The sequence below is a fragment of the Engystomops pustulosus genome, chromosome 3, assembly GCF_040894005.1.
Source record: "Engystomops pustulosus chromosome 3, aEngPut4.maternal, whole genome shotgun sequence".
Taxonomy (NCBI): domain Eukaryota; kingdom Metazoa; phylum Chordata; class Amphibia; order Anura; family Leptodactylidae; genus Engystomops; species Engystomops pustulosus.
The window spans coordinates 78,814,236-78,826,853 of record NC_092413.1 but is presented as its reverse complement, the minus strand read 5'-3'; the positions used below and the strand labels follow the sequence as shown (position 1 = coordinate 78,826,853).

Below are 12,618 nucleotides of genomic sequence, written 5' to 3'. Positions count from 1 at the left end.
ATATACCATCAAAATCTAGCATGATAAACCAGGGACACATACTCATAGATCCAGGCATAGTGACTGGTAATGTTCTTATATTTGTTATCTGGAAAAATATACAATGTTTTCCAGGATGGGATAAGGAAAACTAAGCCTCTTTTGGCTACCTTGTAAGGCAGCTCCTTTGACATCAAGCATGACCTACAAGAAGCCTTATGACATGATGCAGGATTAAACCCAAACCAGTAAATCTATTCCAGAAGGAACAGACTCCCAACTGAAGACAGCGCTGTTTCCAACTGGTTGGGTCTTTTCAGTATAGCGTAGGAAACTGGTGAGAGGCTTGTGACTAGGGTCGGGAAGTGAAAGTCTGACTGGCAATTAAGGGTTTGCTGTACTGTGGAGATCCACCTCAGTCAAAATAGTACTGTTTTTCACAGGATAATCATCAGAGTACCATCAATGCATATGGCATTTGAGTTGAAAATATTTAGGCCCTTAAACAGTTAGATTCTGACAAAACACTACAACACAAGTGAGAAATGAACTTGAGGATGCCCCTGTTGGATGTGGTAAAGATCCTCTTGTCGCTAACAACATACTTGCCGTAGGACAGCACCTCCATGGCATAGAGGGAAGGTTCTGGCCATGTGTCCAATTTTTCCACTAAGAAATTGAATGGGGTTGACACATCCATCAGTACCAGGAGATGTGTTAATAGATAATCTTCGGGCATGCGAGTCACAGTCTGCCTCCTGGTACTACGTACCGTATCCATTGGTGAAGGCTGAAGAGAATTGACATTTTGCCAATATTAACTGATCCTCTTGTGTTGGTGACTTTCTTCTTTTGTGCTGCCTTGAGCTCTCAATGTCAGATGGGAACTCTGCCAGCAGTACCTCCATTAAAGTATGCTTGTACTCATTTTCTATTATGCTCTACTGGTAGAAAGAAGGATGCTAGGCTATCCATGTGGCATGGATCTAGCAGGGTTGCCACCCAGTATTTCTAAATGCTGACTCTCTGGGTAACTCTGGTGTTGTCATGTAGGTATGTATTGGCTCATGTGGGCAAGACTGCCAGAGGCAAAAACAAGCTGTCCTTGCTGGAGGGTGTTTCCTCCTCCTCCACTTCCCCCAGTTTTGCTAAAAAAAAATACCCATGAGCTGCTCTGGTTGTCACCCTGCTGGAAGAAAAACTCCTCCTCTTCCAATTCTAAAATGCTCCCCTGGTTGGACAGTGCATTACCTGAACATGGGTCTAACAACCCACCCTGTGAGTGTGAGCCATCTCTGGACTGGCCTGACACCTGAAACCGTCCAAGAGGAACTAGTCTTTGGCGGAGAAGTGCTGTTCCTACTACAATCAAAATCGGAACTCAGTGGTGCAGTTTTATGTTATTGGGTGCTGGATCATACACAATATCTCCTATCTTGATATTAAAAAATGAAAAACATAGTATACACAACAATGTATTTTGCGCTCCCTGTATATGCAAATGTGGATGACAGTATTCTATTTTTTAAATAACACTAATGCAAGTATCGGTAATTGTTCTGACTTTTAATCCAGTCGGGAGTATAGAATTTTCATGAATTCCTTGCTGCAACAGATCCGATTCAGGCCCAGCTGGTGGCTATGTTCTGATATCTGTAGTTGCTGTGTACTGTTTACAGGTTTCAGTGCTTGAGTGACGTCACCACTTATCTATGATGGGCTGTGAAGGACAAATTTTCTACGCAATTCAGAACCTATTCACCTTTCTTCATCAGGGATAGTGTCCATTCTTCTTTTACTTGCTTTTTACAGCTTGCAGTCACACCTTTGAAGATTAACAGCATTTACAGGAATCTTCAGCTAAAAAGTAAAGGTTTCTATTTCACTATTTAACCCAAATGGAACCAAAGTATTGAGCTTCTAGATCCACCTGCTTTCAGCTCTGGACATTTTATTAACAAAATTACTCCCTCTCCAGTCAACTTAAACTCCAAAGGTAGTTACTCCTGTCAATTTTCCAGCATGTTTAAGTGTCATGGGATGGCCTTAGTTCTTTTTTGTGATGTTTCACAAATTTTAATTAATTCTTTCAAACACAGGACACTTAGTTCTGTCAACATATATTTTTTCACAAATGCATTTAATACTGTAGATGATACCTTTTTTGGCAATTTATTCTGTTTTTAATTGCATTAATTGATCTCATTAGAGACACATACAAATATCCTGTCTGAAAGATGTGTAAAGTAAAAAGGCTATAATAGGGAGGAATTGAAATAAACAAAACAAGAAATAGCAAAAGCCCCTAGAAAAAACATTGATTGAGGCACTATTTGTTGGGTAAGACGTCTCTCCTGCTGAGATAATCTGCTTCCCTGTTTAGGTCCTCCTTCAGATTGATGCAGAACCCGATAGTGGCTCCAGTCTAGCGGACGGCAAGCGGTCAGGAGGCCCAGGATCTTTATTGCCCCTCGAATAGATAGGGATGTCCTTTTCTCGAAGGACTGTATCTGACCTTCTATGTTGTTTGCCTTTTCCTGTGGGTGGAAAGGCATTTGATAAGTAAAGTTCAACAATACTCCTAGAACATTTTTGTGGGTGGAAGGTGTTAAGTTTGACTTTTGTGTGTTGACTAACGACCCCAGATCTAAGAGTTTCTTTGATTAGACCTGGTCTGTCCTTCGCCCCCAAAATATGGACGTCACCTAGGTAGGGAATGATAGAGACATTCTGCAACCTCCACCATGATTTTTATGAAAACTCTTGGGACTGAGGAAATACCAAAAGGGAGAGTACAAAATTGAAAATGAAGAGTAAAGCCTATTGGAGAACCGATAATCTGGGAAATTTTTGAGATGAAGGGTGAATTGGGACATGATAGTAGGCATCCTGAAGATCACACATAAAGAAATTTGTGTGAATAAGTTGAGTAGCGGATCTTACCAACTCCATGCAAAACTTCTTCTAGGTAATATAGTTGTCTAGAAATTTCAGGTTTATAATTAGAGGATTGGAGCCATTAGGCTTCTTGACCAAGAACAGCGGAGAGTAGAATCCCTTCTTTTCTTCTTTGTGTGGTACAGGGATTACCACTCCCGAGTGGATAAGAGATGAAACTTCCTGCCAGGTAAGAGAATGAGTGGAGAGAGAAGCAGATGACAAAGGAGGAATAAATCTTGGGGGGGGGGGGGGATTGAATTCTATTCCATATCCTAGTTGGATAATGCTCAGGACGCAAGGGTTTGATGTTATATTTGTCCACTGCAACGCAAAGCCTAGAAATCCCCCCCCAACCCTGGCATCACTGTTTCTTGCTTCCAGTACTGTCAAGAGGATTATCGAAAAGGAACCCCCTTCCTCCTCCTCCTTTAAAGGTAGCTCAAGTGACCCTGTTTACCTTTTCCATGAAAAGTATTCTTGTAGGTACGAAAGGAAGAATTCTTGGTAACCACTTTATTCTCTGGAAACCCCTTCTTCTTAACAGAAGCATTCTCCAGAATGCCATCTAACTCTGGTCCGAATACAAAACCTCCAGTAAAGGGGACACTGCAGAGCTTCATTTTAGAATGTATGTGACCGCCCTATTGTTTCAGCCACTTCTTAAAGTTTTGTTTAATGCTCCCTATTTAGCTGCAAACCGAATACCTTCATCAGAGGTGTCTGCTAGAAAGGCAGTGGCAGACTTCAGTAAGGGAACACTTTCTAGAAGAGCTGTTCTGGGAGTACTTTCCCGGATATGAGTCTTTAGTTCTCCCAGACAGAAAAAAAATGTGTTCTTGCTACGGATGTAACAGACTGATTGGATTACAGGCTGAGTATGGAAGTCTCCCAAGCCCTCTTCAGTAGATCATATCCATATGATCCTTAAGCTGTGCCGAGTCCTCAAAGGAAAGGTCCGTCTTCTTGAAGACTTTAGTCACCTATACATCTACCTTAGGAAAGGAGTCCCAGTCCTTAGAAACCTTCTGATCAAAGACAAGAAGTTTTCTGAAATTCTTAGAAATAGCTTTCTTCTTCTTGGGATCATTCCATTCCTCTGTGATTAATTCCTTCAAAGTGTCATTACTTCTTGCTTCTTGGCTCTAAGTCCGCCAAACAGCTCATCTTCGCGAGGCATATTGGGAACCTCTTATTCGATATTTAGGGCCCCACGAATCGCCTTCAGGAGACTAACTCCTCGATATGAAACAGGTGGCGGGAATGATCCTGATCATCTGTGTCTTATTCAGAAGCTCCTACATGCTCCATAGCACAGTTATTTTCATTGGAAGAGGAATTTATAACTAGTTTGGATTTTTTATGAGGAGGTTACAGATGAAACCACCTTTTCTTCAATAAAGGACTTTAACTCGAGAATGAAGGACCCCTTTTCCTCTTGCATAAAATTTTCTATACATGGTTTACCTTTCCCATTAGACCCTTGATCTTTCTCCTGGGAGGTAAAGAAGATGCTAACTTGGAGTTGTAATAAACAAGTGAAAAAATAGAACATGCCACACAGCACCACTAACATGAACAGGTGAGTGGAGGTGGCCCAAGTCTGCCTCATCAGCCATGATACGTCTGGGATGGCAAGGAACACTCAAGCATGCACACAGAGACCTCAGATCAACATGACTGATAAATACCTCATCCTCCATGCAGTTGGCTGCCAATAGCGCTCCGCTTTGCATCTTCTTCATCACTTCCGGTCATGGCCGGAAAGTCGTCACAGAGCGCAAGTGTTGCCCCTGGTAAGTTGCGATGTCCCTCCACCCCCCCCCCCCAGTTAGGAGAGAGACAGACCCTCTCTTGAACTGACTGCTGTAGGGACAGGAAGAACACTGGTGGAAGGATGTGAGTGGGAGGCCCTTAACCTCTCTTTTTCCCATCCATACAGAGGTCAAGAGGCATCCTCCAAGTGTGCCATCATGGGGGACTTCATGGAAATATGATTTTTACCTATTTCATCCAACAAAAAAGTGCAATAAAAAGGGATTTAAAAAACATATGTACTCCAGAACATACAACATGTCCCACAAAAAACAAGCCATCAACTAGCTCCATAGCCAAAAAAATAAAAATGTTATGCCAGTTGGAAGACGGCAATGCAAAAATTATAGATTTTTCCCCAGATTAGGGTTTTATTTGGCAAATTTAGTAAAATGTAAAAAAAAAATATCTAAATACCAGAAACATCTTGTGCAAGAAACACCAAAAAAGGAAAAAATCCAGTACAGAATTGATGCTTTTCTACTCCTGCCCTCAAAAAAGTTCATAAATTTTCAACATTAGGAGAAAATCCCAAAATATGACACAGGGAAAAGCATCTCGTCCCGCTAAAAAAAAATGCTGTCATATGGCAGCTACACAGCGCTCCTTCTCTTCTGTGCCTCACTGTGCACCCATTAAAGAAGAAACGGCGACATGTCTGGAGTCTCGGTATGTATTTAGCTAATATATAGAGGGAGAGTGAAAAATACATTGTTGTGTATACTCTATTTCCTACTACTGCTCACAAACCCTTTCCTGCATATGCAGAGTTAATTCCATTAAATTGATACATCACATATGAGGTGGGAGAGAAAGTCAAAGTTCCCCTGCAGTGCAGAGTGTGAATGCCAAAAATGCATACACATGCCATGCACTTTATGCAGCAGCTCTGCAAAAACCCTTGCACCACCAATTTTACCACATGTGCAAGGCAAGCGATGTGCATCAATCTGGCTTGGCCCAAAGATCTTACAAGGTTTCAGCCATTGTTGCACACCTCCATTTCAGGCATAAGGTTCAGCACCAGCCTTCCGGCGATTCACTAAGCTAGTGCCCACAGCCCCCGTACTTGGTGTAGGTGATGACAAAAATTTAAAAAAACAATAGACTGGTATCTCTTTAACCAGAAAACTTCTTGAAATTCACACTTATAAAGTTCCTGGAGGCAGATATTTTGGGCTGGGGGGGATATTCTGGGCTAGCCCAAAGTATACACTTGGTATAATCTCGGACAGAGTTATTCTGGCCTGCTACGTCAGTATTATTCCAGATATGAATCAAGGTTTCCACTGTGACACCACATCTGAAAAAAGTAGCCAATATAGTGGGTATGAAATTTAGCACCCTGTACCAATGTGAGAATATATTAAAACCTGCTGTCTGTATTCCACTGGCTGCTAAGGATCTGCTGGCCATGGTGTACATGTGGTCCCAATAAGAAGAGGATAAGAAGTGGGTATGTCTATAGATAAATATCAGTTAGATCTTTGTAAAACAGTATAAGCAAACCTAATTGATTATTATTTATTTTTAGAGCACCACTTACATTACATAAAACAATTAAAGGCGTATTCTCATCTGGGCATTCACATTTAATTGAATTCATTTGCCATATGTAAACATTTCTTCAATTGGATGTTATTAAAAAAAAGTTCCTGTGTGAAGATAATTTCTCATAAATGTTGGCAAGTTGTCCCTTAGAAACGAGATAGCTTCCTCAGATACGACCACCTCACATATTGGAAGCGGTGGTCAGACATGCGCTATTGAGTCCTGCCTGACCACCTGGATTCAGCATTCATTACCACAGGACGGCTGTGTGACATGCAGTAACTCCTGAACATTTTTATATACAAAAACTTTTTGTTTCTTTGTGCAATCCCTCCAGAAGAGGTGGCCATATCCAAAGACACAGTCTTTTTTCTAAGGGACCATATGACTACATTTCTGAGAAATTATCTTCACACACACAATTTTTTTTAATAACATCTACGGTAATTGAAGAAATGTTTATATATGGCAGATTAATGAAACTGAATATGAATGCCCAGACCAAACTGTACCTGACTGAACCTCAAAGGATGACCTTGTCATTGATGGCATATATGGAAACACTAACTCTGAGGTGACATACTTTATAAATTAAACATGTGCCCTGCAATACTTTGTTATATATGGAATGAATGCAGAGGAATCTACATTTGTTTATACATCAAAGATAATTTCTTTGCATGTTGGCTGCATGATCCTTGTACAGTAATATTTGTTCATGAATGTATATATAGTTAAATGTCTTTATTCATATTTATTTGGCTTGATTTTCAGGTATACTCTTGTTCCTGCATCTGTGTTGTTGGGTCTTGGGGGAAGCCCCTTCTGGACAGCAAAGTGCACATACCTTACCTTTACTGCAAGGCGATATGCACTGAGATCTGGCAAAAAGGATATGCATGTTATCAACCAATACTTTGGAATCTTTTTCTTTGTCTTCCAGTCCTCTCGTATTTGGGGAAATTTAATATCTTCTTTAGTATTAAATTTAGCCCAACCAAATGGTAAGAAATACTCTGAATATAGTTTAATAAATTAATTTACTGTAATGTGTAGTTGATAAGCAAAGCAATGATTGAGTGAAAGAGAAGGACAGGTATAAGAGGTTTCCAGGCTTACTGTGTGTTTCCTGTGTGTGAACTGCGGCTTAGGCCTTTGTTGTGTCTGGGTTTATTGAGCCACTGCCTGCTCTCTGTTCAGCCCTGTCCAGCAATGGTTACTAGCCTGATCGACAGCTGTTCTAGTCCGCTGCTGGAGACTTGTCCATGTTCTTCTTTATATAACTTCTTAGTCCCATCAGACCTCGCTGGTTATATTGCATTTCTCAGCTTGTTTCTCACTTGTGCATTTGCTATTTTATTAATTAATTAATTTTATTATTAATATCGTAATATCGACTATCCCATTTGGATTCCGATTTTGTACTATACTGTACTTGCTATCTTGTTGTAATCCAGACCTCTGACCTTGCTTTCTGTGTTGTCTGTTTGTCAGTCTTTTTTCAGGTCTGCACTGTGATTAAGGAAGGAACCGATGCCCAGTTACTGCCCACCGCTTAAGGTGGCGACCAGTAAGCTTGGGGTGGTCAGCTTAGGGCTGACCCTCCTGTTTATATTTCCCTGTGCTCCAAGCCACCCCCTCCTTACAGGGGGCCGGAGGTGAACATCTTTTCAATTTTGATTGTACCATTCACCAGCCACTCCTCCCCCCACCCACCCCCATGGTGACTTGGATTATAGTCACCATTCTTCCAAAAAATATATTTTTTAATGTCCTCCATTGCAGTCATGAAAGCTAGGAGCTGCAGCATACAGTCAAGCTACCCTGCCCTCCTCACTGATGCTGACAGTGCTAATAGAGATGGGCCAATCGATTCTAACGATTCTAACTTCGGTTAGAATTTCAGTAAACATTTGATTCGTCACGAAGCCGAAGTTTATGCTGATTCGCGAGAACAAAGTTTTTGTTTTCCCTCTTTTTTCAGCTAAATGGGTGCAAGCACAACGTGTTACATGGGGCAGAGAACTCTGGGAAGGAGAAAGGAACACCCCCAATGACATCTGCAGACCTGTAAGCCAATCAGTGACCAGCAGGCTTATGTGATGTCACACAGCCCTATAAAACCCAGCCTTTTTCAATCTCGACACTTCACACTGCATGTAGAGGAAGAAAACAGAGAGGCACAGCGCTAACAAAACATCCCACAGCAGATTTTTTTTTGAGCATTAACTTGAAATCAATCAGTCCAGGCAATGAGGATCTGGAAACAGACTGTGTGTGGGGTTGCTCTAGCTCACATAGTTCACGATGCTTAGAAAACAATGCATTCAAGAGGAAAGAAAGAGCTGGTACTCACCGCTGTTGAAGTAAAATCAGTCTTTTATTCCATATCGCTTGAAAAACTTTTCTACAGAAGAGAGGAATAAAGCAGGAGCCCACAAGAGGCGACGGCCCGCTTTGCGCTACAAGCGCTTAATCCTGCCTCGCTTGTAGCGTTTGTAGCGTGAAACGGACTGTCGCCTCTTGTGGGCTCCTGTTTTATTCCTCTCTCCTGTAGCGAAGTTTTTAAAGCTATATGGAATAAAAGGCTGATTTTACTTCAACAGCGGTAAGTGCCAGCTCTTTCTTTCCTCTTGAATGCATTGCATGTAGAGTCTAGCTGCTGCTGCTATACTGTGCAGTAGCGATTCTTGCTGCAATCCCTGGATGTTCTTTAAGGGGGATCTATATACCCCAAATAGCATTTCTATTCTGTGACAAAATCGAGTAGGAAAAAATCTGTTTGAGATTCATGCATCTGCAGTAGTGATTTGTAGACCAATCCCTGGTTGTTCTTTAAGGGGGATCTGTATACCCCAAATAGCAGTTCTATTTAGTGACAAAAACGAATAGGAAGAAATCTGTTTAACTTTCATGCACTGCAGTAGCGATTGGTGGACCAATCCCTGGTTGTTCTTTAAGGGGGATCTGTATACCCCAAATAGGAGTTCTATTTAGTGACAAACTTGAATAGGAAGAAATCTGTTTGACATTCATGCAGCTGCTGTAGTGATTTATGGATCTCTCACTGTGTGTCAGTTGTGGGGTATCTGTATAATGCAAATTGCCATACCTTTTTGGGGCTATAGTTTGCTACCAGATTTACGTGTCAAATCCACATAGTTTATACAGTAATTTTCTCAGAAATTACAGTGTCAGTTGTGGGGTATCTGTATAACGCACATTGCCATACCTTTTTGGGGCTATAGTTTACAGCCAGATTTACTTGTCAAATCATCATAGTTTTTACAGTGATTTTCGCTGAAATTAAAGTGTCAGTTGTGGGGTATCTGTATAACGCACATTGCCATACCTTTTTGGGGCTATAGTTTGCAGCCAGATTTACGTGTTAAATCCACATAGTTTATACAGTGATATTTGCTGAAATTACAGTGTCAGTTGTGGGGTATCTGTATAACGCACATTGCAATACCTTTTTGGGGATATAGTTTACAGCCAGATTTAAGTGTATAATCCACATAGTTTATACAGTGATTTTCGCTGAAATTACAGTGTCAGTTGTGGGGTATCTGTATAACGCACCTTGCCATACCTTTTTGGGGCTATAGTTTACAGCCAGATTTACTTGTCAAATCATCATAGTTTTTACAGTGATTTTCGCTGAAATTAAAGTGTCAGTTGTGGGGTATCTGTATAACGCACCTTGCCATACCTTTTTGGGGCTATAGTTTACAAACAGATTTACGTGTGAAATCCCCATAGTATACACAGTGATTTTGGCTGAAATGACAGTGTCAGTTGTGGAATATCTGTATAACGCACATTGCCATACCTTTTTGGGGCTATAGTTTACAGCCAGTTTTACTTGTCAAATCCGCATAGTTTATAAACCACTATGTCAGACAGAAAGGTGGCAGGTGGAGCAGGCAGAGGTGGTAGCAAAGTAAAAGGACGTCGCAGCAGGGGTGATTCTGTGAGGCCAGAACTGCCGTTGTCAACTATCGGCAGTGTGTTGATCAACAACCCAAACGTTGTTGAATGGTTGACTAGGTCATCCAATTCCTACAATGTAACATCTGCCAACCCCAGCCAAGAGTCCGTGGGTTCTTCAGATACAACAATTAGTTGGCAGGGCCCTAACCTTTCATCAACCACCCTCTGTCCTGTTCCTTTCCCGCAGTCGGAGAGCTACTTGGTGGTCTGGGCTTAGGGACACTATTCAGCAATGACGAAGTGTGTGAGGACAGTCAGCAGCTGCTTGGCAGTGAAGTAGTGGGGCAGACTTCCGCTGCTTCCTGCAGTAGGCAGGCTGTGCATACGGACACCGTTGAGTAGAGTAGCAGTGATTGGGAAACGCAAATTGACAATGATGTAGCTTAACACTTGGGAGTTGGGTGTAGCAGGGGATTCATCATCGTCAGGCGAAGAGAGTGTCAGCTTGCGCGTCAGACAGCGGAGCAGGCAGCAAGTCGCTACTGTGGCTGTGAGTCAGCAGGGTGGCAGCAGTGTGAGGATGGGAGCCAAATGTCCGCGGGGTACAAATCCTGATTCGCAGGTCCAAGTAAGCAGTGGCACAGGGGCTCAGCGAGGCAGCGGCGGTAGTAGTCACTCAGTGCAGTGTGTTGGCGGTAAAATTACCACCTCGGCAGTTTGGCAGTTTTTTGTAAAGACACCAGAGGAGCCGAGCGTGGGTATATGTCGTTTCTGCGGGCTGAAAGTGAAGCGTGGCCAGGGAGCTAACATTGGCACCAAGGGACTACACCAACACAAGTAGTGTCACCATCCAATGGCCTGGGAGAAACTGGTGTCAGATGCGGGCCATCCTGCAGGTGCAGCAACAGCAGCAGCACCTAGTGGCACACATGCTGTTTTAGCAAGTCAAGGCTCCAGCACCTCTGCCGAAGGGAGCTGTTTGTCTTTGACATCATCTCCCGGTCCAGATGCTCCTGTTCCTCGCTACGCATGGCGCCAGCAGTCGTTGAGCAATTACAAAGAGACAACTCTATGCGCCCAACCATCCTAAGAATCTGGAAGTGCTCTTGTCGAAGTTGTTATTACTGCAGTCTCTCCCTTTCCAAGTCGTGTACTCTGCACCCTTCAGAGAACTAATGGCTTGTGCCAAACTGAGGTGGAGAATTCCACACTGCAATTATTTTTCACCCTTCACCAATATGTACAACAGAAGGTGGGCCAGTCCTTGAGCTTATAAGTTTCTTTCAAGCTGCACGGAAGTGCGGACATGTCGAGCTGTAACTATGGTCAGGGCCAGTACATGTCCTTTACAGCCCATTGGGTGAATGTGCTTCCCGCCCAACCACACCAACAACTTCCACAAGAGACAGCGCTTTCTCCTCCACGTTGTCAAACTGCTGCTCCTGTGCCAGTGTCCGCCTCCTTCTTCTCCACCACCACCTCAGCCTCTACAAGTGCGGCTCCATAATACCACATGTACAGGGCACAGCGGTGTCATGCAGTTCTACACCTGGTTTGCCTGGACTAACAAAGTCACACAGGGGAGCAACTGTTCCACGTCATGCAATAAGAAATCAATGTGTGGCTTTCTCCGCGACAACAAAAAATTGGAACCATAGTGAAAGACAATGGGAGGAACATGGTGTCCACGCTGCACTAAGGAGGGATGGTACATGCGCACTGCGTGGTGCACCTGTTTAATCTGGTAGTCAGCTGCTGCTGCTACTGTTGCCACCTTCACACTATATCATTGTGCCAATCTGCGGGCTCCTGCTGCTGCTGCTACTGATACCACCTTCACACTATATCATTGTGCCACCCTGCGGGCTCCTGCTGCTGCTGATGCCAACTTCACACTATATCATTGTGATACTCTGCGGGCACCTGCTGCTGCTGCTACTAATGCCATCTCCACACTATATCATTGTGGCACTCTGCGGGCTCCTGCTGCTACTGATGCCACCTTCACACTATATCATTGTGCCACTCTGTGGGCTCCTGCTGCTACTGCTGATGCCACCTCCACACTATATCATTGTGAGACTCTGTGGCTTACCATGTTGCCACCACCTCCACACCTCTAACCTCATGCTGCTGCTGGTTCCACCTTTGCAGTTCTTTTTTTGTCAAAGACCTGATATTTTCAGGAAAACTGTAATTTATAATGGATGTGGCGTCTCGAATCTAAAATTTAAAATTTACATTGAATATTTCAAATTAATTTCCAACTTCATTGTCGTGCAACAATGTGGCCTCCTCTGCTGTGGGTTTTGTGGCCTCCTGCTGCTGCTGATGCAACCTCCACACTATATCATTGTGCCACCCTGCGGGCTCCTGCTGCTGCTGCTACTGATGCCACCTTCA

The 12,618-nt window shown here is 43.0% G+C and overlaps 1 protein-coding gene across 1 annotated transcript in view; it reads left to right on the top strand.

Moving 5' to 3' along the window:
* LOC140122851 (protein unc-93 homolog A-like) overlaps positions 1 to 12,618 on the top strand; it is a 147,677-nt gene that overhangs the window by 48,265 nt on the left and 86,794 nt on the right. The window contains exon 4 of the mRNA XM_072144097.1: positions 7,057 to 7,286. Coding sequence (XP_072000198.1) covers positions 7,057 to 7,286 — 230 coding nt within the window. The remainder of the gene's footprint in view (positions 1 to 7,056; positions 7,287 to 12,618) is intronic.